Source organism: Colius striatus, chromosome 2, assembly GCF_028858725.1.
Source record: "Colius striatus isolate bColStr4 chromosome 2, bColStr4.1.hap1, whole genome shotgun sequence".
NCBI lineage: Eukaryota > Metazoa > Chordata > Aves > Coliiformes > Coliidae > Colius > Colius striatus.
Genome location: NC_084760.1, coordinates 98,727,712 through 98,754,869, shown reverse-complemented (window position 1 = coordinate 98,754,869; position 27,158 = coordinate 98,727,712). Strand labels below are relative to the sequence as shown.

Below are 27,158 nucleotides of genomic sequence, written 5' to 3'. Positions count from 1 at the left end.
AGATTTTTGTGATTAATCTTCATATCATCAGAAGTACGATCTGATTTTGTCCTGGGAAGTATGGCACACTTATACTTCTTTTTCTGTTATAGTAATAAAAGAAGACTGAGCAAGTTACCTTAAAATATGTACAAGCACCGTAACATACATATGTATATGTCCCTGCTCGCATATAAATCAGTTTATTTTCTAGAGTTTTTTAACAGATAGTCAGATTAAATGTCTTCATAGCACTTGCTAAAATAGAATGAGATGGTGATAAGGTGTTTCTTTTTTAATAGAAGCATTTCAAACACTGTGACAGTTTATCAATAAGTGTTCTGGGGAAGGGTCTTTTTTTTTTTTTAAGAAAAGTATGTGTGGCATATTAACCATAAATAATTTGTATTATTTGGCAACCTTGTTTGCTCTTAACAGTTTAAGTCATCCGAAATTGCTTTGTTTTCTGAAATGTTACTTGTCCTTTTATTTTTAACTGTCAATAATAGTGTGCTACATTTAAGGAGGGTTTAAAACTACCAGGAATATCAACTTTGATGTGAATTTTTTCTGAAATCTTGTTTTACAAGTATCCTCTAGATTATACGTGTAGAAGGAACAGGATTAAACATTCATTTAATTCGGCACCCCGAAAATTAAAGATCAGGTTTATAGTTAATGATATTGGTAACATAATACACAAATTTGATTCTCTACTCTGCATTTGCAAATATAGCCAGTTGATGGGATTATTATTTTTAACTCTTTGCTAGCTCTTTACTTGTGATCTGGGTCTTAGGATTTCTTAATATTTCAGATACTTAAGTATCTGAAGTTTTCTCTTGTTTGTGCTTTCTAACTAACTAAAGAAAATTTTTGGCCCTTCCTCAGGACATGAATTAATTTAAATATTTGAGTAAGACGATTTGGAAGTTGTTTTGTTTATATTAATGTTCAATATTAATTCACATCAGTGGTCTGAATTACTGATGTTGCCTTAACAGGCTTCTTAGGAGGAACGTAGAAGTAAAAATACAATATTTGATTGTCATTTCCAGCACAGATTTCTCAGTCTCACAGGAGTAAGTTCTGGTTTAGTCTTCATCATGAACAAGAAGCAGCTATGTGTTAGCAATTTGCCTGTTTCTTGTTGATTCATAACTTCTAGTGAGGAAGTGAAATTTTGATACCTTGTAGAGTAGTTTTGTCTTCTTTATTTACTTGTATTTAGATTGATACTGCAATGGCTCACCCAGACACTTGTATTTAATGCCTTCCGACACAAAACGTTTTTATTAATTCATGTGCTAGTTCCTTTTGTACTAATACCTTCTATATGCAGGTACTTGGTAGCAAGCCTGCAAAAATTACACTGCACATATGCTTTAGCTAGAATTCCTTTACCAGACTACATTCAATTCTGGCATTTAAATAACTTGCAAAATTCTGTTCAGGTAAATTAAACTGCTATATTAATGTGTAAATTTTTACTCCTATTAATGGAAAGGACTAATCAGAAGCTACCAATTGCTGTGTAGACTTTTTCACATGTGAAGAATACTCTCAGTTGGAAGAGAAATATAGGTGCTTAATAGTATGTGATAGTGTATGCCTTAATAGTGGGTTAAGCTGTATTCATCTGAAACTGCAGAGCAGCATTATGTGAAAGGTTGGACTGTGGGGATTTTTTTCAGTTGTAAATTGTCCTTGGCTCTAGAGCCAGGAGCCATTTTTTGGAAAAAGTGCAGAGATATGGGGTGACTTTTTTTTCCAAAATAGATGTATGCCTTGCCTGTTAAGTCCTATCCACAGACCTAATTAAACTGAGGCATTAGTTCAGAGTTGCCTTAACAGGGAAGAGTTGTCAGCGAATCTGCAATACAATTTGTATGTTGGTACATAACTCTGAATAGTCCTTAGTGTGAGACTGCTTATGGGATTTTTATAGCAAATGTACATTGTATTATATTTGAGCTCAGTGAAAGATTTTTCCTTTGAAGCAAAAATGTAATCAAACAGGCTTGTGTATTTGAGTTGTTAAGAGTACTTTCATGCAATTGTAGAGTATTGTATGAATCTTAAGTTTGTGACAGTGTACACACTGATATTTATTTATAATAGTAAAAGAGGCTTCCTTTTTGGAAAGGTTAAGAAAGGTTGGTGAATAAAGTTTTCTTAGTCTCATTCCATTAAAAAGAAAAGAAAACTCTTCAGTCCTTTCTCCTTACTCCTTTTGAGGCTATTTGTAAATAGAGCTTCTGGATACACTGGATGTACAGTTTCTAGGAAGTCACATGCTTTAGAGTCTCATGATGCTGTACTGCTTGCAATCTTGCTTTTTTTTCCGCTGAATAGTAAGACACTTATTTTTCTTCTTTTCCCACCTAGTGCAACCTAAAGCTACAATGGAGTTGCTCGTAGGTGTTAAATGCGTGATGTTTTTTTGCTTGTGAATGATATTGATTGTCACCAAAGTTTGGTTTATTTAATTTATTTATTTGTTTTATTTAATGGTAAATGTTTTGCCCACCCGTGACTGTAGTTTGTCCGACCTCAAAAATGTCATGTTTTTTCCCCGCCATCGTGCAGGAGAATTTGAGAGGAGAAAGCATATGTTTACATATGTGGATCATGGGTCATTCTTTTTAAGAGTATGACATGACTCATAGCAGCTGTAGCCACAACTAACAGGCCAGTTTTACATAGGCTGGTTCATCTTGTCTATATTTGGAAATTATATAGGGCATGGTACGAAGTATTTTAGCTAACGATAACAGATTTCCAAAGTCTTTACATTGGCCTTGAGGTGGCTGAGACCTTTGCTTCCTCTGACAAAGTGGGTTTCACTGACCTTCAACTCCTGAGAAGTTTGCCCTCGCTGGAGGCAGGACCTAGAAAATTGGTCTTTTTGTTTCCTCTGGTCTGACAGCAGATAGCTATTTTTTTTAAGTACATAAAGAAGATAAATATCCAGATACAACCTACAAAATGTTTGCAGCTTTAGGGAATGGGAGTGTTTGGGTGATCAGAAACCTTTGCTTTTGCCTCCTAGAGAGTATGTTTGTAAACTGGCTTCATAGTTTAGTAAACTGGTGTTCTTTAAAACGCTTACAAGCTTGTGTTGTTTAAATGCTTCTAGGCTCATTATTTGCCAGGGAGGTCAGACTGAGACTTGATTCTGTTGCATAAACTTACCTTTAAGGATGTTTATAAAAACTCACAGAGATCTTCTGTGTAAACTTAAGAGTCTGGAATCAGAGAACTAGCTTTGATAAATATCAGTGAGATCTACTCTGGGTGTGGGCAGATGAAAGATTTTCGGGTCTTGTGGCTGCTGTCAGGCTTGGTAGCTATATTTCTGTCCTGTTTTGTTTAAAGACATTTTAGTTGCAAGGATTAATTCAGTTTTTGACCTGCTTAGTAGAAAAGACCAACTTGGGCAGACAGTGTCAGCCTTGAAATCTTACGAGTTACCACGTCCTATTATTTCAGCAAGGTATATTTGTGTGTGGCTATCCAGACACATATATGTAATATCTATGTTAATAAAATGAAATAATTGTAAAATCAAAGTATGTAATGAAATATATTTATTTACAAAAAATCTCCAATGGCCTAAGTGATCCATTGGAGTGTTTTGACAGGTAGTCTTGGTATCTGAAGCCACTTAAAATTGGAATATTATGGTGAAAAGGTTGATGCTTTTTTGTAGATTCAGTCAAACTATAATTGGAAAGAGAAGCATACCTTCAATTCAGGATTACTTTTTCATATTGTTATTTATGTGAAGCTTGAAAACACTTTAAATATTCATGTATTTAAGACAGGAGTCTTCAAGTCAGTCTTGAAAGGTCATTAGAAAGCTTTTCTTGCTTTTTGTGTTAAAAGTAGTTTTTAATACATATTATGTTTTTAAAAAAATACTGGAAGTGTATCTCTAATCCAATGTGATTCTGTTAGTTTGTATGGGAAACTCTTCATCGCTCCAGTTTTATTGGAGTGATAAACAAAGCATGTGAAGCGAAACAAGTATGAGCAAAGGATGGTTTAGGACAAGTAATGACAAGACCTTACTGTTCGTTGTCTGGAGTGTTACCAGTTTGGTTAGGTGCCATACCTGCAGATATGTTTTGCAGATGCATAGTTTTCCCTTAATTACTTAATACTACAATTTTGCTGTCATTCCTAACAACTGGAAAAGTTTTTGCAATAGTTTTCATAGCTTTAATTCTAATGATAGGTACTGAAATAACTAGGTCATCCTACAGATTTACTAAAGCTACAGGAATATCACTAAGCTCACAGGAAGTCCCCAGCCAAAACCAGCACATCCGAGTTTTTTGTGGGGCACGACACTCGAAGATGAGAGTAGATGAACTCTTAAGGAGTTATCTCCTCATCAACAGATGCCCTTCCTTCCTGCTCTTGATGATTTTAGAATGGGGTACTGGTGGGGCTGTGTGTGTCTGAGCATCTCCAGCCCACCATGCTGCTAGTGGCAGGTCCCCATGTAGCAGGACATGGCACAGCACGGATGACTTGCCTGGAAGGCCAGCTGCCTGTTAATGTTCACTACGAGGAGCAGCCTGTTGTTTGCACTCAGACTTGACTGCTTGTCCTGGCAAATACCCAATGGGATGGAGGAACAGTCGAGATTTCTTCTGCCTGCTTCTAACACTTCCATGGTGACTGAGTCACCAGCTCATGGACCCGCTGTGATGTTTTCATTAGGAAGACAGTACTTGATGTTCCTGTTCAAACTGCTACTTTGTATACAGTTGCATTATATGGCATACTCTGATTTTTATGGCTGATTCAGTATGTGTGAGCCAGAGTTTCCTGTGTATGGTACTGATGAGGAAGTCTTATGAAACTCGTCTTGCAACTTAACAACACCAGCAATAAAATCTGTTCTCCTTAAATACTTTCCTTAATTCTGTCATGTTTAATTAATTCATTACTACTGTAGTCTTGTACAGCCTCAATTTTACATTCTTCTGTTGTAGTTGTTTCTTTTTTCAGATTGCTGTATAGAATCATAGAATATTTTAGATGGGACCTTAAAGATCATCTAGTTCCAACCTGGAGTTTTTGAGCTAGTTCCGAACTGTAGTTTGTCTTGTTCTCTTCCTTATTGGTCTGATTATTCCATAGAAGTAGCTGTAGTTTGGATTTTTTTTTTTTTAATGCTGCCTCTTCTATTTCTATGGTTCTCTTAATAATGCAGTATTTTGGGTGCACTCCTGTTAGAGCAAGGAAGGATTTATGAGATTAAAGCTAATTGTGAAAGCACGTATGGACTACTGTATGCTGTGTTACCTGATACATGGGCCAGATAATAAGCAGATATGACAGAAAATTACTTGTTTGACTGTCTCAAAAGACGAAGTTAGTTTGCATTATCCAACTCAGTCCTTTGGCTTCTATAACATGATACAATTTTTGTAGCCAAGCAGAGAATTGTACCAGGCTTAAAAGGGCCATACCTTTGTCTGCCATAAATCGTAGTCAACTGAGCATATTTTTGGGTTTCTGTTTTCTTCTGACGGAGTAAATGTGTGATTGACTTGGCACTGTTAGATCAACTTTGAATCTCTCAGTCTGCAATCTCAAAAAGTCTGGAAATTCACTGTGAGCAGGAGGATGGAAAGGATGGAAAGAGGATGCAGGAAAGCAGGAGGATGGAAAGAAAACAAAGTCCCATAAACAAACCTGGTATTTGTGGGTTGTTACTTTGTTCACCTTTCCAGATTCTGTTTTAATGAGATACTCAAGTATTGGACACCTCTTTTTAAAATTATTTTTAATTTCTGTTTCCCCCCTGCTCTGTATCAGTGCTGTGACTCTGAAGTTGTACTGGCCAGAGATGCCAAAACTTTCTCTTCAACTTTTATGTATTTCCATATTTGCATGAATTTTCATAACTTGTCTAATCTTTCAGGCCTTACGGGAAAGTAATTCAGTAAATTGTTTGTTTATTCAGTAAATTCTTTACTAAATTCCTTTATATGAAGTGATACATTTATAAATGAAAAGTTTATGAAGTTCTTGTTACTTTTTAATTTTCCAAATTTAAATACTTAAGAAGTACTTTTTCTTAATTAGTAGAGGGGAATATATGTGTATGTGTGTGTGTGTGTAAAAATATACATGTCAGTATATACCAAGATTATTTATTTATATATGTAAAGAAATTTTTATAAAATATAGTTGTTCCTTAGATGGGATTGTAATATTGACACTTTTTTGTTGGCTTCAGTCTGTCTGAACTCAAAAATCTGAGAGAGAGGTTTTTTTGAAAGAGGTGAAAGCTTTTGCAGTAGTTCCAGCTGGCTAACTGTTCCCAGCTCTGCATTGATTGTATTTTCAGATGGAGTTCACGTGTATTTTAAGTGTATTGGGGCTTGAGTTGTTTGTTTGTTTGTTTTGGGGTGATAGAGTTTATAGTATTTTAGAATTATGATATTTATGTATTTTATGGTATTTGAGAGTCGAATTGCAATATTTACTACATGCATAGACTTCAGATGTGGAAGATTTAGTGTCAGTTTGTGTGTAAGGTCTACTAGGTTATTTGAGAAGATCTTTCTTTAATTCAACTACAAACCACCCGAAAAAACAAGTATCTCTTATGATAGTTAAGTTCTCCTCATGTGCATTAGACAGACTAGAAAGTAGCTGAACATTGTTAAACAGTGCTTACGCTAAACTAGGGCCTAATAAGTACTACTTCAATAATTTGAAGTTTTCATTTCAAATGAAGTTAGAATTGCATGGACTATGTAACCTGTGACCTATGAACAGTACTGATGTGAAACTCCCAACAATCACCATCATCCAAATGTGTCATAAACTTACCAAGTGTCTCCATTGTATCCTCGGGTTATAGCATTAGACTGCATCTTGTAAGATTTTTTTTGTTAGGGAAATATTTTTGTTATGTGGTGGGAACTATTTGAAACTGGGCTACTCTGACAAAAGTAAAGCTCTTCTAAAACCTTAATTGTTTTTCTTCAGTCCCACTTAAAATACTGTTAAATAGTGTATGTGAGACATACAGATGCAATAAAGCCAGATCTAAGGGAAATAAAACTTCTGGTGAGTTTTAATTAATGAATTTATTGACACTGTTTCATCCTTCAGTTTTGGACAAGGACTCATTGTTTGTTTATGTTTTACAAAGTAGCCTGGTCAATTAAATGGGCAACTATTCTCTTAAAGGGCAGCAAAGCTGGTGAAGGGTTTATAGCACAAGTCTTACAAGGAGCAGCTGGGGGGAGCTAGGGTTGCTTAATCTGGAGAAGAGGAAGCTGAGAGGAGACATCATCATGCTCTATAACTACCTGCAAGAACATTGTAACAATGTGGGAGTCAATTTCTTCTCCCAAGATCCAAGCAACAGGACAGGACAAAATGGCCTCAAGTTGTGCCAGGACAAGTTTAGATTGGATATTAGCCAAAAAATTCTTCACCAAAGGGGTTGTCGAGCATTGGAACAGACTGCCCAGAGAAGTGTTCGAGTCACTATTCCTGGAAATATTCAAAAGATGTGTAGATGTGGTGCTTAGGGACATGGTTAGTGGTGGACGTGGTAGTGACTGGTTAGCAGTTGGACTCAACATGTTTAAAGGTCTTCTCTATAAACAGTCTTTTATGCAAAGGTGTCTTGTGTTTGCCTTTACCTCCCAAGCAGGATTAGAGAATTATTACATTTTCTAAAATGAACTACTTAAATTAACAAATTAAATTGATACATATATTAAAATTCCATCTAAATGTGAAATTTCCTTATTGTGATAAAATTCCTGCAGCAACCTGTAAGTGACAGCAAATTTAGGATTGTTTCCATAGTCTCACTAATTCAAATGCATGCCAAACTTGCAAGTGCACTACGTTAACCTTTAAACTTGTGCTGTTTTAAAGCATTAAATAACTTCTTAAGGTAAGTGTAAGATAAGAAAAACTTTATACAGGTATAGCATTTCATGCAAATATGGGGCTTTTTTCTGGATTCTGGATCTAATTATTTTACTCAGTTTCCCACATATGTTAGCTGTGTACTTCTGTCTTAAAGATAAATAAGCCCAAGTGTGGACAGTTATTTTCAAGAATCTTTTTGTGTTTTTATTCAGAAAATTAATTAAGCTTCCTGGGGAAAAAAGGGGGACATTTTTATCCCATCCTGTAATTACATCAGTAAAGGTGTGTTGGCTGTCTTTACAGGATACATTTACTTTAGTTCTATATAGGCTATTCATCTCCATCCCCTGATAAAAGTAGGTTGACTTTGATTTTTTTAGATGTAGGAGGGGAATGGGTGTGCCTTGCTAAGGTTGGGAAGTGTCTTTTTTGTGCACTTGCCATGCAGGCTGTTGACACTTGTAATAAAGATGTTTTTCTTCTGTGTAATTTACTTCTTTGTGTGGGAATCTGGCACTTTTTGGGGGTTTTGCAGTTGTTTTGGGACTCTGAGATATCCAATGTCTAATACATCCACTAGAATACTGTTGCTCTGCTGATACTGCTCATGGTTGGTTGACTTTAATCAATAGGTTAACTGTACTAGGATCTGGGAATTTTAAAACAGTTCAAATTGTTGGGTTAAAAATCACATTATTCACCAGATAATAGATTCTGTGGCTACAGTAAGGAAACCCTGATTATTTTGTGTCATGCTGTTATACCGCTTTTGGGAATTACTTAGGTGGTGTTTAATCTGAAATATTCTCTTTTAGGTCAAAAAAACTCCTTTGGCATCGCTTATTAACATTTGTCTAGTGGAAGGTCACACATGTGCTTTAACCATGAGTGTATGTTCTTACATTTAAAACATATATTTAGAGCCCCTGATGGTTACACTTTTGTTAGCATCGGTACACAGTTTCTGTAACACGATAAAAGTTGGCACAACAGCTTAACTATAAAGCTTAGGGTAGAAGTGGAAGGAAGATGACAAGTTAACATTGCGGATGCTTAATAAGAAGTCTTCCCAAGAATAAGTGAAGACAGCACAGACACGTGACTATATATAACAAATTCTATTAAATATATTAAATGGCATGTGAATTTGAGAAGTTCATTTGTCCTGGTATGTGAGTAGATGGGGTAACTGGTAAAGATTGTTTTAATTAAGGTAATCTGAATGGAGTTGAGTTTTTTTTGTTATTAATGTGTTCCAAAGTCATTAGTTTTGGATAAGTGAGATGACTTGGAGCTAATACATCTGCTTGTAACTTCTCTTAAAAGAACAGGAAAGAGATTGACAAACTGTATAGGCTTCATAAAAGATATCAAAAAAAGAAGGAACAAGGAGTAAAATGTCAGCCCCTTCAAACTGTAATGAAGAATGTAAGGCTTAGAATATAGGAACAGGTAGAGCAAAAGGCCATCTGGTATCCTCCAGCTGTGGGGTATTTAGCCAAAGAACTTAAGTGTAAGATGGTTCTTCCTGTCTTCTAGCTTTCTGTAATTTAATCGTTTCTTTGAGTGCACTATATATGTGTATTTTTTCTCTTTTTCTTGAAAGCCTTTGAAGGGCTGTACCATAAATCTATGGTCACTTTTGTGCATGTTTACACTTTAGTATCTCCAATGAGTCTTGTTCGTGGCAGTTTCCTAATTTAATTATGAAATCCCATGGAAAATTATTTTGGAGGTTGTTTGTTTGGTTGCTGTTGGGATTTTTGTTTTGATTTTTACTTTTTAAAATATGCTAGTTGCGATAGCATGAGTAAGAAAGCTTTATCTGTGAGCTGATTAGAAAGATGATAAATAATGCAATCTGTGCCACTCCTAATCCCATAGACTTTCACTTCCTTGATTCTTGCTAAGATGAGAAGTCCATGTCTATTTAGTTGATTCTCTCAAGAAAGTTATTCCATGTTTCGATTCATACTTCTTATCATCTAAGCTTCATGATTCTGCTCGTGTCATTTTGTAAGGGAGTAATCAGAATTATAAACAATATTCTAAATGTGATTATTTTAGATATTTAGTGACTGTGGTGGGTTTTGTTTGTTCTTTTCTGTTCTGTTGGCTTGTAGATATTTTAGCTGATAGGTGAAGATGGTTTTGGAAACACTGACTAAAAAGATCTTTCTCGGAGTTAAAGCCAGCTTAGAAACTATAATGTGGATATTTGTGCAGTTGCAAATGGTTGTCTTGTTACTATCTGCAAACCAACACACATAGGCTTAATAAACACAAGGATTCAACTTCATTTACTATGTACTAGCAATTGTAATCAAGCATAAGGAGGATGGAGCCAGGCTGTTCTCAGTGATGCCCAATGATGGGACAAGGGGCAATGAGTACAAGCTGGAATTAGAGGTTCCAAAGAAAGATAAGGAAAAAACTTCTTCACTGTGAGGGTGATGGAACACTGGAACAGGCTGCCCAGATGGATTGTAGAGTCTCCTTCTCTGGAGACATTCAAAACCCACCTGGATGAGTTCCTGTGTGACTTGCTCTGACAGGGGGGTTGGACTAGATGTTCTTTCAAGGTCCCTTCCAACTCTTGAGATTCTGTGATTCTGTTATAAGAAAGATTATGTGTATGGGTATAGTGTCTAATGTAACTAATGAGAGCCAAAGATTCCCAAATTGCTTGATGAGTATGTGCACTATTAATGGTAAAGTGGTAATGCCCTTCCAAAGGTTTGCTGGTTTTTTACCTAATCTGTGTTAGGACTGCATTAGGGAGACCTTTGGCTGGACCCAAGGGAGTGAGATTTTTCATGTCCTTTGAGGTTTGGACTGAATAAAAGCAGTGCCAATCCCAGGTGGCTTTGGAGGCTTCTGGTCGGTCTTGGTCAGTCTGGCTTCCAAGAAAAGCTGCTATTTGGTCCCTGCAATTACATCTAAGTACGTGATGCATTAGGTTAAACCTGCATCTGAATGAGTTGCTATTGATCCATTTGCCATTTGGAACTAAAGGAGCCTGTCTCTAGGGAATATTTACCACTTAGAGGCAGAGGAAAGAGCATATAAACCCAATCATCTTAATTTTCCATTCCCAACAAGGTGGTAACTGATTCTACCAACAGAGCCCTGATGGGAACCAGTCCCTTCACAAGGTTGGAACGTTACTTCACATTTGCACCAGCAAAATACCTTTTCCCCCTGTTATTGCTCTAGTCTTCAGCACCACGTGGTCCTTCTCTAACAATAAATATGTTTAAGGCTTCTCTGAAAACTTTCTATCCTTGTGAAAACTAACAACTTCCTATCCATTGTTGAACCAGTTACTAACATAAAAAAGAACAAGTTCCTTTTTATCCCCTGTCACCTTGAGGTCTCGAAGAACTCCTGATAAGAGATCTTGCTAGGTCCATCTTGGAAGTCTAGTTCTGTCAACTGGATCATCCTTCCCCATGTGCTTCTTGGTTGCTTGGGGAGGGGAAAATATTTATGGAACTTTATTTCATTTTTCATTATATTTAGCTAACTGTCTTCTGATTTGTGTGTGTCATAACTTTAACTGAGTTAAAACTATTCTGCAGTTACTTTGAAATTTCTTTAGAGCTCCTTTTAGGAAAAAATGCAAATACCTTAATTTTTTTAATTGCCTTTATATTCTTTCCAGACTAAGAAAGTATTCTTAACTTCAATTATGTGTTGCATGTTTTCCCCTTTTTGTCTGTAAATACGGCTTAAGCAATTACTCTGAAATATTTGTACATGTAGAATGTTTATCTGGAATCATGAGACTAGAAGGAATTTCTTTTCTGTGGCTTTTGAGTAAACATTCGAGATTAACTCAAGATTTAATGAATAAATACAGGTCTTTCACTTGCTTAGAAAACAATGTATAACACCAACTTTTGAATAATCCTCAGCTTGATTTCCATGTTACTGTATTATAACAGTAGGAACAATTAATGTTATTGCTGCCAAAAAAGAACAGTTGAAAAATCGGGATGAGGGGGGAGGAGGAAGTTGCATATCTGAATTAAAGCAACTTGGGGGTTATTTTAGAAAACAACATTATGTTACAAATTGTGTTCTGTTGAAAACTTAGACAGCGCTCTTCGTCCAAGTGACTTGCAGAGTAAAATGGCAGTTTGCTATAGTAGATATTGAAATGACGAGAGATTGTCTTACAGTAGAAGTGACCATTTAAATGTTTGCGATACTAACATTGAGACTGATCTATGTGGTGTCTTGTAAACTGGAGCATGTGGATGATGCAACGGCATGGTTTGAGTAGATGCTTACATTCTTGTCTTGTATCTATCAGTTGTCTTGCAATAAGTTCACTGCTTATGGCCATTTCAAAATTTAGTTGCGTACTTTGAGGTAAATGTTTCATGAACAAAATTACATGGTTTTGCAGTAGGCTTAAATATTGGCTCTGTCAACTCTAAAAGACTTAGTAATTAATATGCCTATTGTACTTCTTTGTTATAAAACTAAAGGCATTTTTTTTTGTTCCTCTACAGTTCTAACAACTGTTAAAAGCCCTTCTATTCATTTTTCATGTAAACTGCAATTTAGCTTGTTTAATTTGGGTATTAGCAAGGGAAACAATGCAGTCCTTTGGAATGTAATACATAGAGGTAGCAAAAAAACTTAAGATGCGTATAAAAGTGCAAACAAATATTTCATATTAGAAGGGAATTAGAACAAACTTCTACAGTATAGTTTTAGTTAATGTATTTTCTTTCTTACTCAAGCTTGTATTAAAACCAAATTGGTTCTAACAATGCTTGGAGGTTCAGTAGGCCTAATAATGAAATTTTCCTGTGACTTCAAATGAATGCAACTCCTTTCTGTATAATTGTTTTTTTCCAGTTTGGAAATATAGAAAGTAATGAGAACTTTGAGGTTTACCTAGCAATGTAAAATTCTGATTAACACCTACGGAATGCTTAAGAGACCAAATATTAATGTAATAAATGAATGCCTCTTTTTCTGTAGGGTGCTGGTCAAGACAAACTTGGAATATACGTCAAGTCTGTTGTGAAAGGAGGTGCTGCAGATGTGGTTAGTAATATTCTTAAACGTCAGAAGTTCAAAGGTAGAAAGATCCTTTGGAAATGCTTTTAAATCCTCTGTTTACTAGTATGTGTGAGTAATTGTTTTAATGTAGACTATGTTTGCATTGGTGTAATTAATTTTCTTGTCTTTTGAATATGTATTTAGGATGGCCGTCTGGCAGCAGGAGATCAGTTGCTCAGTGTGGATGGTCGAAGTTTGGTGGGCCTGTCCCAAGAAAGGTATGGAATGCAAAATGCCTTCCTTTCTTTACATTAAGAAAGTGCTAGAGTGATAATTTACTGGAAAAAAACAAGACTGAAGCTTTTTTTTACATATTAGGGTTTGTCTTGGCTTTTTATAACTGCATATCATAGAATCATAGAATGGTAGTTTAGGAAGGGACCTTTAGAGATCATCTAGTCCAGCCCTCCTGCAGAAGCAAGTTTAAACTGTTCATGTAGTATTTTCTCCATATGATAATGAGGGTTATCTATATAGAAGAAATTGTGTTAAATATTCGGGCTTTAGTTTTGACCAAGCTTTTTTCAGCTCTAATTGTAAATATTGTAGCTTTTGACCTTTTGACTGCAGGTATTCGACATAGTACTTGCCTGTAGGTGTTATCTATGGAACAAGTATATCTTCTAGTCATCATCTTCTGATATTTTTCAAGGTGGTTGTAAGTGTTAATGAGAAACAAAGTGTTTCGCCAAACAAAAGTTTACTAGATTAAGCATGAAATATCATGACGTGCAAACTGATAATAAGGAGAACTAAGTAATACAGTGCCCAATCTTATTTCATTTTATTTGCTTTGGCTTTTATTGCAGGGCAGCAGAACTTATGACCAGGACAGGTTCTGTAGTAACACTAGAAGTAGCAAAACAAGGAGCAATTTACCATGGTCTGGCAACCTTGCTTAATCAACCATCCCCAATGATGCAAAGAGGTAAAAATGCTAATATTATTTATGTCTATAACAGCTCTATAGGTCTTAGAATACAGGAAATAGAATAGTTCACAGTAGCTTGCCAAATGTTACCAAAATATCAAATCAGAAAAGAAACATAATTGTACAGAAAGTAAGCAGTGACTTTACTGTCAAAAGTTCATCCGTTTTTAAAATATTCTTTGAAATTATTAATAAGCATTAATAAATGCTTTGCATATATACCTTTTTTAAAAATATATGATAAATTTAAATACAGTTCCAGTTTGAAGTATTTTTTTTATTTTAACAAATGGAATATAATGACTACAAGGAGGTGTTAAACTAAAGTGGCTTTTTATATAACCTTTCATAAAAGCCTTTCTCCTCCTCTTGGAAGATGACTTCCTTGTAACCAGAGACTACAATTTAATTACTAAGAGATAAATAAATACAAACAGAAGCCCCTACAACATGTTTTGCCACTTTTTTTTTTTTTTTTATTCCTGTTGTTGCTAAACTAGAAATAGTGGAACAAATCTTGAATTTCTGTGTCTGATCATAAGAATTTCTTGGACGTTTCTCCAGTGTTAAATTTATCATCCTACTGCAGTGAACTAACAAAAGACTTACATAAGTCTTACATGAAATAATATTGTAAAGGAAATAATTGTAAAGGAGGACCTTCTCTAAGTATAAGGTAGTACTGCAGTATAGAAAAGAATGAGTTAAAAGGCTAAATCCTTATTATCACAGTTTACAACACCGTGCCAGATGCCGTATGCCTCACAATCAGCAAGAGACTTTTCAGTAAAGCACGTTTGGCTTTTCCAAATATTGTGGTACCTTTGCAAGAGCTCTTTTGAAGCATACAAATCAAAGGAGTCCTGCACAGTTGATAAAAGAGTAGGATTGTATGTCTGAAGAAGTATAGATTTTTAAATCTACCATTTGCTTTACTGAGAACTCAATTATAAATGCAAGGCAGCTCTGGTTTGAAAAAGGTTTTGCTAGACAGCAGTTAATAGAAGTGAAAGGGGGAAAATACATATCCAACTGTTACAGTTTCTGACCGCCGTGGCTCAGGTAAACCCCGACCAAAGAGTGAAGGTTTTGAGCTGTATAACAACTCCACTCAAAATGGGTCACCTGAGAGCCCTCAGCTGCCGTGGACGGAGTACAGTGAACCAAAGAAGCTGCCAGGGGATGACCGGTTAATGAAGAACAGAGCCGATCATCGCTCCAGTCCCAATGTAGCAAGTAAGTAGGGTTATCCTTCTTTCAGGGGTAGATGCCTCCTCCATTAGTTTTAGAGACTGTTCAATTTAAAAATGACTGTTTTTAAAAATGGTTTAAATTGAAAATACCGATGCAGTACTAGCATTTGGAGCAAGCCGTTTGTTAACTATTCAAAGGAAAAATCATAGTTACTTTGTGAATGCTGTTATTTTATTAGGTTATGTAAATTATTATTAACAGTCATGTAAATGATTCCTTTAACTTTCCAACAGATCAGCCTCCAAGCCCTGGGGGAAAGAATGCTTATGCATCTGGAACTACCACGAAAATAACCTCAGTCTCTACTGGAAATCTTTGTACAGAGGTCAGAAGTGGGAAGCAAAATGCTGGCTATTAAACTTTCCTTAGCTATCAATAGCGTCACTGTGCTTGGGTCAAACTAGTGTCTTAACTATTCAAAAATAATGCTGGTGCCAGTGACTGGGTGGGGGTTTTGCTCATTACAGCTAATGAAAGACTTGAGACAGCTTTGAGTGATTTTTATTAAATTTTGTTTGTGAAGTTGTCCATGTGATTTCTCAGGTTTGTACAACATTGAGTACTTATTTTCAAACCATAAAAACATGACTCATAACCACAATCATATTTGATACTAGACAACCTCTTTATCTCATGTTTCAGACAAGTAATGTTCTTATGGGCCAAGTGAAAACATCTGTAAAATGCATGTTTAGAATAATATTCCAAACAGATCTGTGTGATTAGAAAATTCTACCTTATGTTCTTTCTACTTTTTTCAGGAACAGACTCTGCCCCCAAGACCTGAAGCTTATCCCATCCCAACACAGACATATACTAGAGAATATTTCACTTTCCCAGCTTCAAAGTCTCAGGATCGAATGGGTCCACCTCAGAGTCAGTGGCCAAATTATGAAGAGAAACCACAGGTCCAGGCAGAAAGTAATAATTCAATCAATAGTACAATGCAGGTGAGAAGTAATTTCATTCAGTATAAGAAAAAAAAACCCACAAACAAGAAAAAACTGCTCTACACTGCTGGAGACATTTTTGCAGAATAGTCATCTCTATAATCTTTGAGCTATTGAGGACAAACTATACCACAGGAGGGTGAAAAAACTGTGTTTTTGGCAAAATTGGCTTGGGTTCAGAAACCTTACTCTTTTTTTTTTTTTCCCTTCTCCCTCTTCTGTAGAATTTATGTTATCAGGTTCTGCAGGCCTGTTATCTGTGATGTTTTAATCCTCTGTTAGAGGTAATGGGGTGTAGATGACAGTGGTGTTTGTCTTGTAAAATGTTTTGTGGTTTTCTAAAAAGCCAACTAGGTTTTTCACTCTTCCAAGAAGGTTTACATGGAAAAATCTCTTTGCCTGCAGGTTGCCTTGTTTAAGTGACAAAGTGAAGTATTAAAAATGAAATAAAACAGTATTTTGAGATCTATCCAAGATCTTCACTGAAACACATTCCCTGCATTCAAGTTGCATCTGTTACCAAAGTGCAGATGCTTTTTGGCCTGAAATGAATTTACCCCCTCTGTACCTTTTGTACATTCAAAAAATAATGCTGTGCTGCTCTTTGTAGATGAGGGCTTCACTCAAATCCATACAGGAAATTAAATCTGGATCTACTAAATCCAGTCACTGGATCATGTATGCTTTTTTTTTTACACTGTTCTTTAATTTGTGATAGAAGCAGAACCTTACACCAGACTCAGTATGTTTTACTCTCAGAAGAGCAATGTCACGTAAATTATCTTGAGATTGTGTCATAGAAGCAAAAGAGTTGATTATTGATTGCTCACACATGTATTGGCAAGTGAATTCACTAAAAGAGTCAATGGGAATAATAGCTTAGTGCTTTTTCTTTTTAGTATTACAGATGTCAAATCCTAATTATTTCAATTGTGAATAAAATAGATGTTGTACTCAAAGCAGAATATTAATTTTGAAGTAGATCGCTGCAAGTTTTAAGTGCTGTGGTAAAGAGTTGTGGAAATATTGTGCTGAATTTCCTTGCTGTGTCCTTAAGGCTGAATGCAGTGCAGAAGAGCAGATGGCTACTTGGTTTAGCTCCTTGCAAGCACTGGAAGTGTACACAATTTTTCTCTGTCATACAGTAGTTTTAAGTTGAAAATTAGAGGAAAATATACTTGTTTTTTAAAAATTAAGCTTTTATTTTAGAATGAGAACTGAGCTTATTAAAAAAAGCTACTAACTGCTGCAAAATGCCTGTTTTCTGTTCTGAAGGCATTGGCAAACTTTTCTAGGTGCATCTTTACAGCAAATCTAACACAAATAGCTGTGTGTTGGGCTCTGCTGGACTAACAGAGCGTAAAAGATTCACTGGTTGTTTGAGTGTGTCTCAAAGAACACATTCGTTAGAGGTCATGGTTAAGGTCATTAATGAAGGAAAAACAGAAGGAGTTTGCATTGTTAAGTCTTCTCTCAGTTGTGGATAATTGGTACATTGTGTGTTCAGTGCTTAGTAGTTCCTAACATTCAAAGTGTGAATCTTTGCATCAAGAAGATCATTAATAGATTTCATAAGCCTAATTTATGCTCCAGTATTCCTTCTCAGGAGGTTGTGCAGCAAAAAAAAAAAGACTTTTTAAACGCATTTTATGCACTTAAAGCACAGACCAACCCACCCTCGGGAGCAGGTACAATTCAACCCGACTGCCCAGATTCCATACCCAAGAATGGTGCTACAGTAATTAGAGCTTCCCGTGGGTCATCTCGCCTGCTAATGGAGGAGGCTGGGCAGAGGCTCCCTTGTCTCTCCCTCAGCAGCCTTTCTGTTTGCTTTCCCAATAGGAAAAAATTTCAGTCGAGCCAGCTAAAGCCTGAATGGCAGAGCTGGTATGCCTGAGCTGCTGTTCCAAGCTGCCAGGACTCTGTGCTCGCCTGTGGGGGATGGGGTGTCAGGGGTGGTCCAGAGAAATTGTGTGAGCTGGGGAGGTTTTCAGCTTAAACTGTTTTGCGTTCATCCTTCCTCCTAGTGCAGGATTCCAGGCATTTCAGAGATTGCAAAGTCTTCCATCACTCAAGTGAGTTAAAAAGACTGAGAAGAATGTTTTGTTATTGGTTTTGGGAAACTTTTGGGCATCGAAATGCTAAAATTCACTAGAAGTGATTACCTTGAGCAATAAGAATGTGGTTTGTGAATAATTTTCAAATGTTTCGATAGATCATGAAATACATGCCTTGTTTAATTTTTTGCAGCGTGTGGCTCGTTCTCAGGAAGAACTCAGAGATAAAGTTTTCCAGCCTGAGAGGAATCGTTTGGAAGTTGTTATACGGAAGGATGTGGAGTACATTGATCGGAAATCAGACAGCGATCAGTGGATGAATTCATCTGTGGATTCTAGCACATCTAGCCAAGAACACCTAAACCATTCATCCAAACCCGTCTCACCTGGTTCTTGTTTAACTAAAAGTGGACCTGGCCGTTGGAAAACTCCAGCTAGTAGCCAGCCGACTCCAGTGGCCATTTCCCAGCCCATCAGAACAGATCTTCCCCCTCCACCACCACCTCCTCCCGTACATTATGCAGCTGAATTTGATGAACTGCAAATGGATTTGCCTCTGCCTCCCCCTCCTCCTCCAAATCAGATAGGAGCACAGACATCTTCCCAGGTAGCTGCTACTGAGCGTAAAAAAAGAGAAGAGCATCAGAGGTGGTATGAAAAGGAAAAAGCTCGTTTGGAGGAAGAACGAGAAAGGAAACGTCGTGAGCAGGAGAGAAAACTGGGCCAAATGCGTTCTCAGCCACTAATTCCCACTCAGCCCGTGGTTCCTCCTGTGTCACTCCAACAAGTGAAATCAGAAAAGCCTTCAACTCTGCAGAGGTCTCAAGAAACAGTCATTCGAGAGTTGCAGCCCCAGCAGCAGCCTCGGACTATTGAGCGGAGAGATCTGCAATACATTACTATCAGCAAGGAAGAACTGTCCTCTAGTGATAGCCTCTCCCCAGATCCCTGGAAACGGGATGCTAAGGAGAAACTGGAGAAGCAGCAACAGATGCACATTGTGGACATGCTGAGTAAAGAGATTCAGGAACTTCAGAACAAGCTCGACCGTACAGCAGAGGAAAATGACCGCCTCCGCAAACTCATGCTTGAGTGGCAGTTCCAAAAGCGACTTCAAGAATCAAAGCAAAAGGATGAAGATGATGACGAAGAGGAGGATGATGATGTGGATACCATGCTCATCATGCAGCGACTGGAGGCAGAAAGGAGAGCAAGGGTAAAAAGGGATAATCCTTTCTAGAGAAAAGTACTGTGAATGTATATATTCATAATTTCTCTGTCTTTATCTGAGTATTTTCATATTATTTTAGGGTGAAGGAGCATGAAGCTTTTTTAAATGCCTTGAACTTTAATGTGCTAACTTACAACAGCTTCACCATTCAAGTGGTGTATTAACAAAGTTTCATAGCTGCTTTATTATAGTATCCAAATTGGCAGCCAAATTTTACTTTCTTTGGTTGTGGGGGAAGAAGCTCCCCTTGGATAAAGATATTTGCCATGTACCTGGAGTAGGATTAGAAGGTTAAATATGGCAGGATTTTGGTTACAGGAAGCTAAGCAAACCCATTTGAAAGTATGAAAGTCTAGGAGAATGAGGAATAAAAATAGTGAGGTTTGGGGGCTTTTTTGCCGTCCTTTTTTTGCCCACAAATAGATATACCTCTAAGAATTCTTATTCATAGTCTTGGACTTGAACACAGATGCTGAAATGCATGCTGTTCCAGTGAAATGAACTGAGATTCCACCTTGCTAATAAGCTCCAAGTAAAGTATAAGGGAGCTGCTACCTCTACCACCATCTCAGTGGTGACCCCAGCAGTGCTGGGGAGAAGCATTAGGGTGAGCCATATGGTTTTAGGTGTTGTAACAACTAAATACACCTTGTCTAGGGCTCTAGCTCACACATACCTGCATTTTACAGTGTTCAGCTTAATTAGCACCTGACTTGGTTTGTTCACCTTAGCTACAGTGTAAGCTCATAATATATGCAATAAGCTTTTATCACTCTGCTGGTGGCTGTTGTCTCTCAATCTATTAAACCTGTTGTTACTAAGAAAAAGATTTCTGTAGGAAAGATTGTTTTTCTTCTCTGAGTAGTAGCATGGATACCATATAACATACCAACAGCTATGCTTTGACAGGCTTAAAAACTAGCTCTGTAATATGCTGAATGTCTTCTGTTTATCTTGAGAAGCTGACTTCATTCTGTGATAAATGATTTTTCTTAATTCTTGAGAAATGTTTGGACATGCTTATTTGGACACGGAGAAATAGTTATTGGCTTGAGTAGCATTTGAGTTCGGGATTGTTTTGGCAGCTTGATTTCCTAAATTTACCCTTCTCATATTTGCTCAGTCTGCATTGCTTTCCTTTTTTCTTGTGGCTAACTTTATTACTATGTGAAACAATAGATACCTCAGACTTGGAAACTGAAGAAAGGAAAGGCTAAATATATCTTTGGCAAACAGGTTGCGTTGAAACCCAGCATTGCTAACATGTAATTTGTAGCACATAGGCAGTTAGCTACGGGCATAAAAAATCCGTGCAAAGCTGCCGTTTTAACAAACTGTGTCTTAAATTTTTACTGTAGCCAAAAAAATAGCCATGTTTCATTAATAGAAAGCCAGCTGTATTGCATAACATTATATCAATCTTCTCTGCAAGTGCTGGATTGAAAATGCTATTTCAGCGTAAAGTTCTTCCACCAGTTTGGAGCATCTTGAAACTAAAAAATAACAGTTGTCTTGAACAGTTTGTTAACTGAAGTAATTCTAAGTGAAGTAACTGTCACATTGAAGTAATGTTTGCATTTTGATCACATTTCACTGTGTATGCTACTAGAGATGCAATAAGTAGCATCTCTGGAGAAATGCTGGGGTTTTCAATGAGTCAAACCACAATACCGATTTAAAAAAAAAATCAGATGATTTGATTGTTTTCATGTCTGTATTCAGGATTGTGTCAATTCAGTTCCTTGTTCTAAAGCAGCTGACTTAACAAATAAAATGCTTTTGAAATAGCACAAATCTAACCTATCTTTATTTTCACTGTGCATCTTTCTTTTTTCCCTTTTTCTTACTACCTGCAGCAGACTGCTGTGCCAGCTATCTCTGTTCTAGATTTGGTATGTTTGTTTCTTTCTCTTCAATATCTCTCTCCCGTTTCAATTCCCAATATTATTAATAACCACCCTATGTGCTTTGGATGATGATTTGGTAACTTTGGGTGTTCAAAATGCATTATGATACAGTAAGCAGTAAGTTAACTGTAAACACGCATTTGAATGTTTCCAGACGTGGTGACTCCTTTTCCTATGTTACCCTTCCTTTTAGATGTTGTGTCCTGCTTGCAAACTTGATTTGTTTGTTGTAGCAGTGCTTTAGTACAAGCTGTGTATTTGATGTTTCGTGCAGTCATGTTTATAAAATCTTGCTAAGAACTTTGAATGAACAGGCTGTGAGGTAATACTTCCTCCCTTCCTTTCCCTGCCCCTGCAGATTTTAGAAGTGCTGGAGCAACATCATTCCTTTCCAATTTGAGCTGAAATTCTCCTGAGTGCATTATAATGCAGCATGCTATTTCAGCACATGCTGAAACCCTTTTGTTTACAGGTGTTAGAATCTTCTCATTAATGTAACAATAGATTGCAAATTCAGAAATTACTTCTGAACTAGTATTCCCAAGTAGGTCACATAAACATAAAGTTACTGTATAATTTCAGTTTCTGTTGGTGTAATGCCATTCTTTTGCATCTAAAACATAGTAGGATTTAAAATTGGAGCAGTAATTACTACGACTCCAGCTAATTCTGTATTTTGTTACTGTCATTGGAAATGCGTACATGGAAAAAAAGAGTTCTGAAGTCTTGTAGAGAAGAAATGCATCCCCTTCACAATGTATTCCTGTATAATTAGTGTGCCAATTTGAAAGAAAGATAGTGCATGCAAGTCTGGTTACTATAATTAGCTCCCACTGATGGAAAAAAAAATAAATAGACCTGTTCAAAAGATGGATTTGGATATTTGATAGTGCTTCATTTTTTTAAAAAAATCAGCTTTAAAAATGCATATTTAGACTTACCAAGTTATGTAGTCTAGTTGTTTGGACTTGTGTCTGTGTGGTATGTGAGCGTTTTAGCAACTGACAGCAGTGAAACAGGTGAAATATATCAGCTTTTTGAATTAATAGACAAGCTGGAAGTCATGGATTTTTCAGACTTACCTATCAGTATTTTTTTCGTATTGCTACCTCTGATTTTGGTTGTTTTCTTTTTTTTTTTTTTTGGTTAAGCCTTGGTCCCCAGAGTTGTGACTGGATAGATAAGTAGTTTTCCAAGGAGGCTGTAAACTTTCTGCAACAGGAGGTTGTGAAGGCAGACAGTATCGGCAGCTTTAGAAATGGATTAGACAGATGCATAGGTGTCATACCTGTAAACAGCAACTCCAAGGATTACACAAGGCTGTACCAGCTGACAGCTCTAGTAGTGTATTGAGTGATGCAGAAATAATAGCAGCAATGGCCAGATTGCTGTGCAGCTGTTCTTGCCATGGTCACACACAGAATACTGTACTAGATGGATCTGCAATCTGAAGCAGTTGAAGATTCATTATGTTCCTAAATCTAGCTTTAGAAAAACCCAACAAGCTAGTTTTAAAGTATGTTATGTTGATCACTATACCCCAAAAATATCTTTTTCCTAATTTCATTGTTTTCATAGTGTTCACATGACTTTCTGAGCAGAGTTGAATCAATCATATGCCACTTCATAGAATTGTAGAACGGTTTGGATTGGAAGGGACCTTAAAGATTCAGTTCCAGTCCCCCCCTGCCATGGGCAAGGACACTTTCCACTAGGACAGGTTGCTCAAAATCCCATCTGGCCTGACCTTGAACGTTTCCAGTTACGGGGCAGCCACAGCCTCTCTAGGCAACCTATTCCAGTGCCTCAGCACCCTCACACTGAAGAACTTCTTCCTTACATCTAATGTAAATCTAATTCATGTATCCTAGTAGTTACTACTTTGTTTCTAGAAAACCAAAAAAAAAAGCTCAGTGTGATTTATGTCTTTCTAAGGTAAACATTGGTGATAGTTATTCTGCAAATTACAGAGCATTTCTGATACTAGTCAGGCCATTGGCTACTTTACAAGGAGCAATAGCTCAGAAGAAACGTGACCTTTTTGCCCGCTTAGGTAGGAATAGTGCTGCTAGCTTATGTTGGTCATAGCAAGACAGAGCTGTGCAGCTGAGAAAACTCTTGGCAGTTTGCAGTAGAGCTGGGACAAAGCCAGGGGAAGAATTAGTACTTTGTGCTTAGCTCCTTTGATCAGTTACAGCTGGGAGAATGCTCTTCTCTGTCACTCTGGCTGTATGGATCAGTTGTTTCTACCTGCTACAACATAAACACATGCTGCTTTGGAGAAACCCCGGTAGTACAGTAAATCACATGAAAACATGACTTTTAAACTACAGAAGAATTAATTGAGCTAGCCAAGTATGGAATCTAAATAGTCAACCTGGGAATCTAATAGCCCTCTTATTAGGAACAGGACATGAAGATATTTTTCCTTAGTGTCTTGGAAATGCAGGATGGACTTGGGTACTGTTGTACATGATTAGAAACACAAACGCCTGCAAGCGCTCTGATGTGCCTCACCCTCCCACCCAAGGCTTCCTGCCTTGATCTGGGAGCACTCCAAAGTAGAAACTAGTCACTAATCATAAAGAAATGAAATGTCACTCTCCTAATAGTTCTTCTAGTCCCACTTGTGCCTTACACATAATTTTTTTTGCCTTTTTACTATGTATTATGTTTAGAATAGCCTCTGACATGGATACAGGTGTCCTCACAATTACATGCACATGTTGACAACAGTTCCCAGGTGGGCACCCTGCCCAGTTTTCCCTTCTTTCTTTAGTTAAGATCGCAAGAAATAAAACAAACTACTCCTAATTTCCTTTTAATTTAGTTTGAAATATTTTCCTCTTTGTGTGCATTTGAATAGGAATGCTTGCTACGAAGCAAAAAGCATCCACACCATAACCTGGGATCAGTAACTGCCATGTTTGGAGTTTTCCTCTAAATGCAAATGGGAGAGACAAGTTTTCCTGTGATTTTTTTTTTTTCCTCACTGTGCAATTTTTGCCTTTTTTTTTTACTATTATTAAAGAGGAAACAATTTTTCTTCTGTAAACTCTTTTGAATTACTGTCTGTCTTTTGACAGCAATATTATCTCCTTTGCCAAAGTAATGTCTTTTTAATAACCAAGACAGGAAGAGGTCTTAATCTGAGCAGGGAGTTGTTAACTGTTTTATTCCCTTGTCTGCCACATATACAGAGCTGGATCTCTGTCTTTTTTAATTCTTAACTGAGAGCAACGTGAAGTTTTAGCCCTCAATAAGGGGAATTTGCCTGCAGGTAGCATATTCTAGTATGTATTTTCCAAATTACTGCCTAAATGAAATTACTTCATCTTGTTATTTAGCTTTAATTTTCAAAAGTTTTATGGTTTTTAACACTTCAAATGAGAGGTGCTCCCACTGCAATTAGTCTGTGTGGCTACTTGAAGATGTGGAAGACAAATGTTTTCAAAATGACCTGTTGTACAAGGTCATGAGATACCCATAATGCAAATACTAGATATGAACAGTGGGGGGAAATAATTATAAGAAAATTGGTGAAATTTAAAAAAACAGCTCATTTTTAGAATTGGTTTTAAAAATTATTTGAAAACCTGATTTGCTTCAAAGCACATTTCCTGTTAGGTAACTGAGGGGGAAGAGATACCTCTTTGAAGATTGTCCTCACAAAGGTCTGTTAAATAAACTAGAGTTCTCTTACTAGATAATTATTGCTATTTTAAGGGCCTTTCTCTGTAAACGTAACCAGATGGTAAAGCCCAATCCAGGAGTAGAGAAGTACCCGTGTTATATGCAGCTTATAGCAAGATCCAGGGATTTACTGATCCGTACCAATCAATCAGTATAAAAGATCAGGAGTGAGATGATCACTTTAAAACATATGTTGCAGTAAGACATAACACAGCATGTAGTCCAGTTAATTTCTACTAGTGAATGTCATTGTGTTGGTGAATGTTCCTGTTCATCAAGGATGATATCAGCTTTAGAGAATCATGCAAAGTTTGGATTGTTGCTCGGTTTTTTAACTGTGCAGTGTTTATCATGAGTCTCTATAAAATACTGTCTGTTGGACAACAGTTGTTCACGTGAGGCTGTTTAATTTCACTAGTCAAGGGAGGCTTTTGCCTCACTCCCTGCTTTTTCCAAAACGCATCTGTTGCAGATACAGTGGGGAATCTTTATTTGTCTCCTGAGACTATTTGCAGACTTGGTGAATGAGCCTGTTACTTTAAATGGATTGACCTTTTGAGTATTGAGTCACAATTTTCTGGTGCTTATATACTAATCCAAAATCAAAACTGGCTGATGGAGCCTTAGACTGTTGGTTCCCAGTGTTTAATTTTTCTTTGTTGTACCTATGAAACTGTGGGTGCTGAAGCTGTCTAGAATGTGAGTCACTTCAGTCTTTCGCTAGGAGTTTGTGTATGACTGATAGAAATGTCTCCTTGTATGTTTTGTGCTCTTATGTGTTTAGTTCTGTACATCTATCGTGTCTTTTAAGGAAACCACTGTAGCAAAGCACACTCTTAAGAGCTTGAGATTATATTGATTTATATGTAGCGTAGCGTTTTCTACTGAATGAGTGATTTTTAGAGGCAAATGCTCATGTTACTGGGTTGGGATTTTTTGGACCCATGTTACCTACATAAATGATGAAAAAAATTGAAGATGTGTCTCTTAGTTACAGGATGAGGAACGCAGACGGCAGCAGCAGTTGGAAGAAATGCGCAAGCGAGAAGCAGAGGACAGGGCCAGGCAGGAAGAAGAGCGCCGACAGCAAGAGGAGGAGCGGACCAGAAGAGAGGCTGAAGAAAAGGTTATGGTCTTCTCAGTGCTGCAGGGGTTCTTAGAGGCTTCTCATCTTTAGCCTAGCCAGTAACAGCTCAGTGTTGGGTCAACAGAGGTTAAATACACCAGCCCTAGTGGTAAAGGTGGTGGCCTGAGACTTGAGTTTATCCAATGTAAACAAAAAACTAGTTAAATAAATATCCCATTTGTGGTGGCCGGAATTGGCTGGAATTGCCTGGTTTGTAGTACTGTGGGCTGACCAGCTGAAGGTTCTAACAGTGTCAGGGGCTTGCTTTCAGAGCCTTTACTGAAAAGTAGGGCACAAATAATTTACCTTCTGATTTCCTTCATCCCCCAACATGACTTGCCTACCTGTTTTATTAGAATGGCCATGTTAGTGGTGTTGGATTTTGCTGTGTCTCAGAGGCAGCGCGTCAGTATTTTTTGCAGTAATTGTTTGATGCAGCTACAGAGAGAGAGAGGAAAACATGAAATACAGCAGAGTGGAGATGAGTACCCCATATTGGTCTTTTATGTTTGGACTATGGGAGAAAAGGGAGCTGGTTTCTAGAAAGGAAGTAATGTCATCAGATAAGTCACTCTGCAAACATTCTAAAAATTCAGGCTTCTAGGTTCCTTCAGAACATTATGCATGAATTTGAGAAGCCTTGTTGTTCAAAGCTGGAAGACAAAGCATTTCGTTTAACCCTTAGCATGTTAATTACACTGACTTCACAGAATGAAGGAAGAGGGCTAGCTGTTAATGTTTAGAGAAATTTCATCTTGGGAGATGGAGCAAATGTCTTTTAAAAACAAGCCAACCAACTATAGATATATTCACCTCGTTTCTTTTGTTAGATCGTTTTCAAGATTTATTAGACTGTTTTCCATAAGCAGCATGGGTTGATGAGTAGAAGGAAGCTAAGCTGAGGATGATGATAGATGAGAAGTGAGGAAGATGTATCTGGACTGTGGAAGATATTTTAAAAGATACTGTAGTAACTGTTTAAGAAGGCAAGACATAACAAAGAACAAATACAGACCAACTAAGACTTTCTT

The 27,158-nt window shown here is 37.1% G+C and overlaps 1 protein-coding gene across 16 annotated transcripts in view; it reads left to right on the top strand.

Moving 5' to 3' along the window:
* The window catches only part of AFDN (afadin, adherens junction formation factor), a 122,315-nt gene that overhangs the window by 86,082 nt on the left and 9,075 nt on the right, over window positions 1-27,158 (top strand). For 11 of the 16 annotated variants that reach the window (XR_009818328.1, XM_061991582.1, XM_061991586.1 and 8 more), the window contains 8 exons: window positions 12,898-12,963; window positions 13,123-13,196; window positions 13,788-13,906; window positions 14,951-15,145; window positions 15,397-15,488; window positions 15,925-16,113; window positions 18,364-19,386; window positions 25,993-26,127. Coding sequence is in view for 15 of the 16 variants with exons in the window: in XM_061991582.1 (XP_061847566.1) it covers window positions 12,898-12,963; window positions 13,123-13,196; window positions 13,788-13,906; window positions 14,951-15,145; window positions 15,397-15,488; window positions 15,925-16,113; window positions 18,364-19,386; window positions 25,993-26,127 (1,893 nt within the window). In the remaining variant the exon portion in view is untranslated. The remainder of the gene's footprint in view (window positions 1-12,897; window positions 12,964-13,122; window positions 13,197-13,787; window positions 13,907-14,950; window positions 15,146-15,396; window positions 15,489-15,924; window positions 16,114-18,363; window positions 19,387-25,992; window positions 26,128-27,158) is intronic. The other 5 variants (XM_061991587.1, XM_061991584.1, XM_061991595.1 and 2 more) reach the window with 2 other exon arrangements.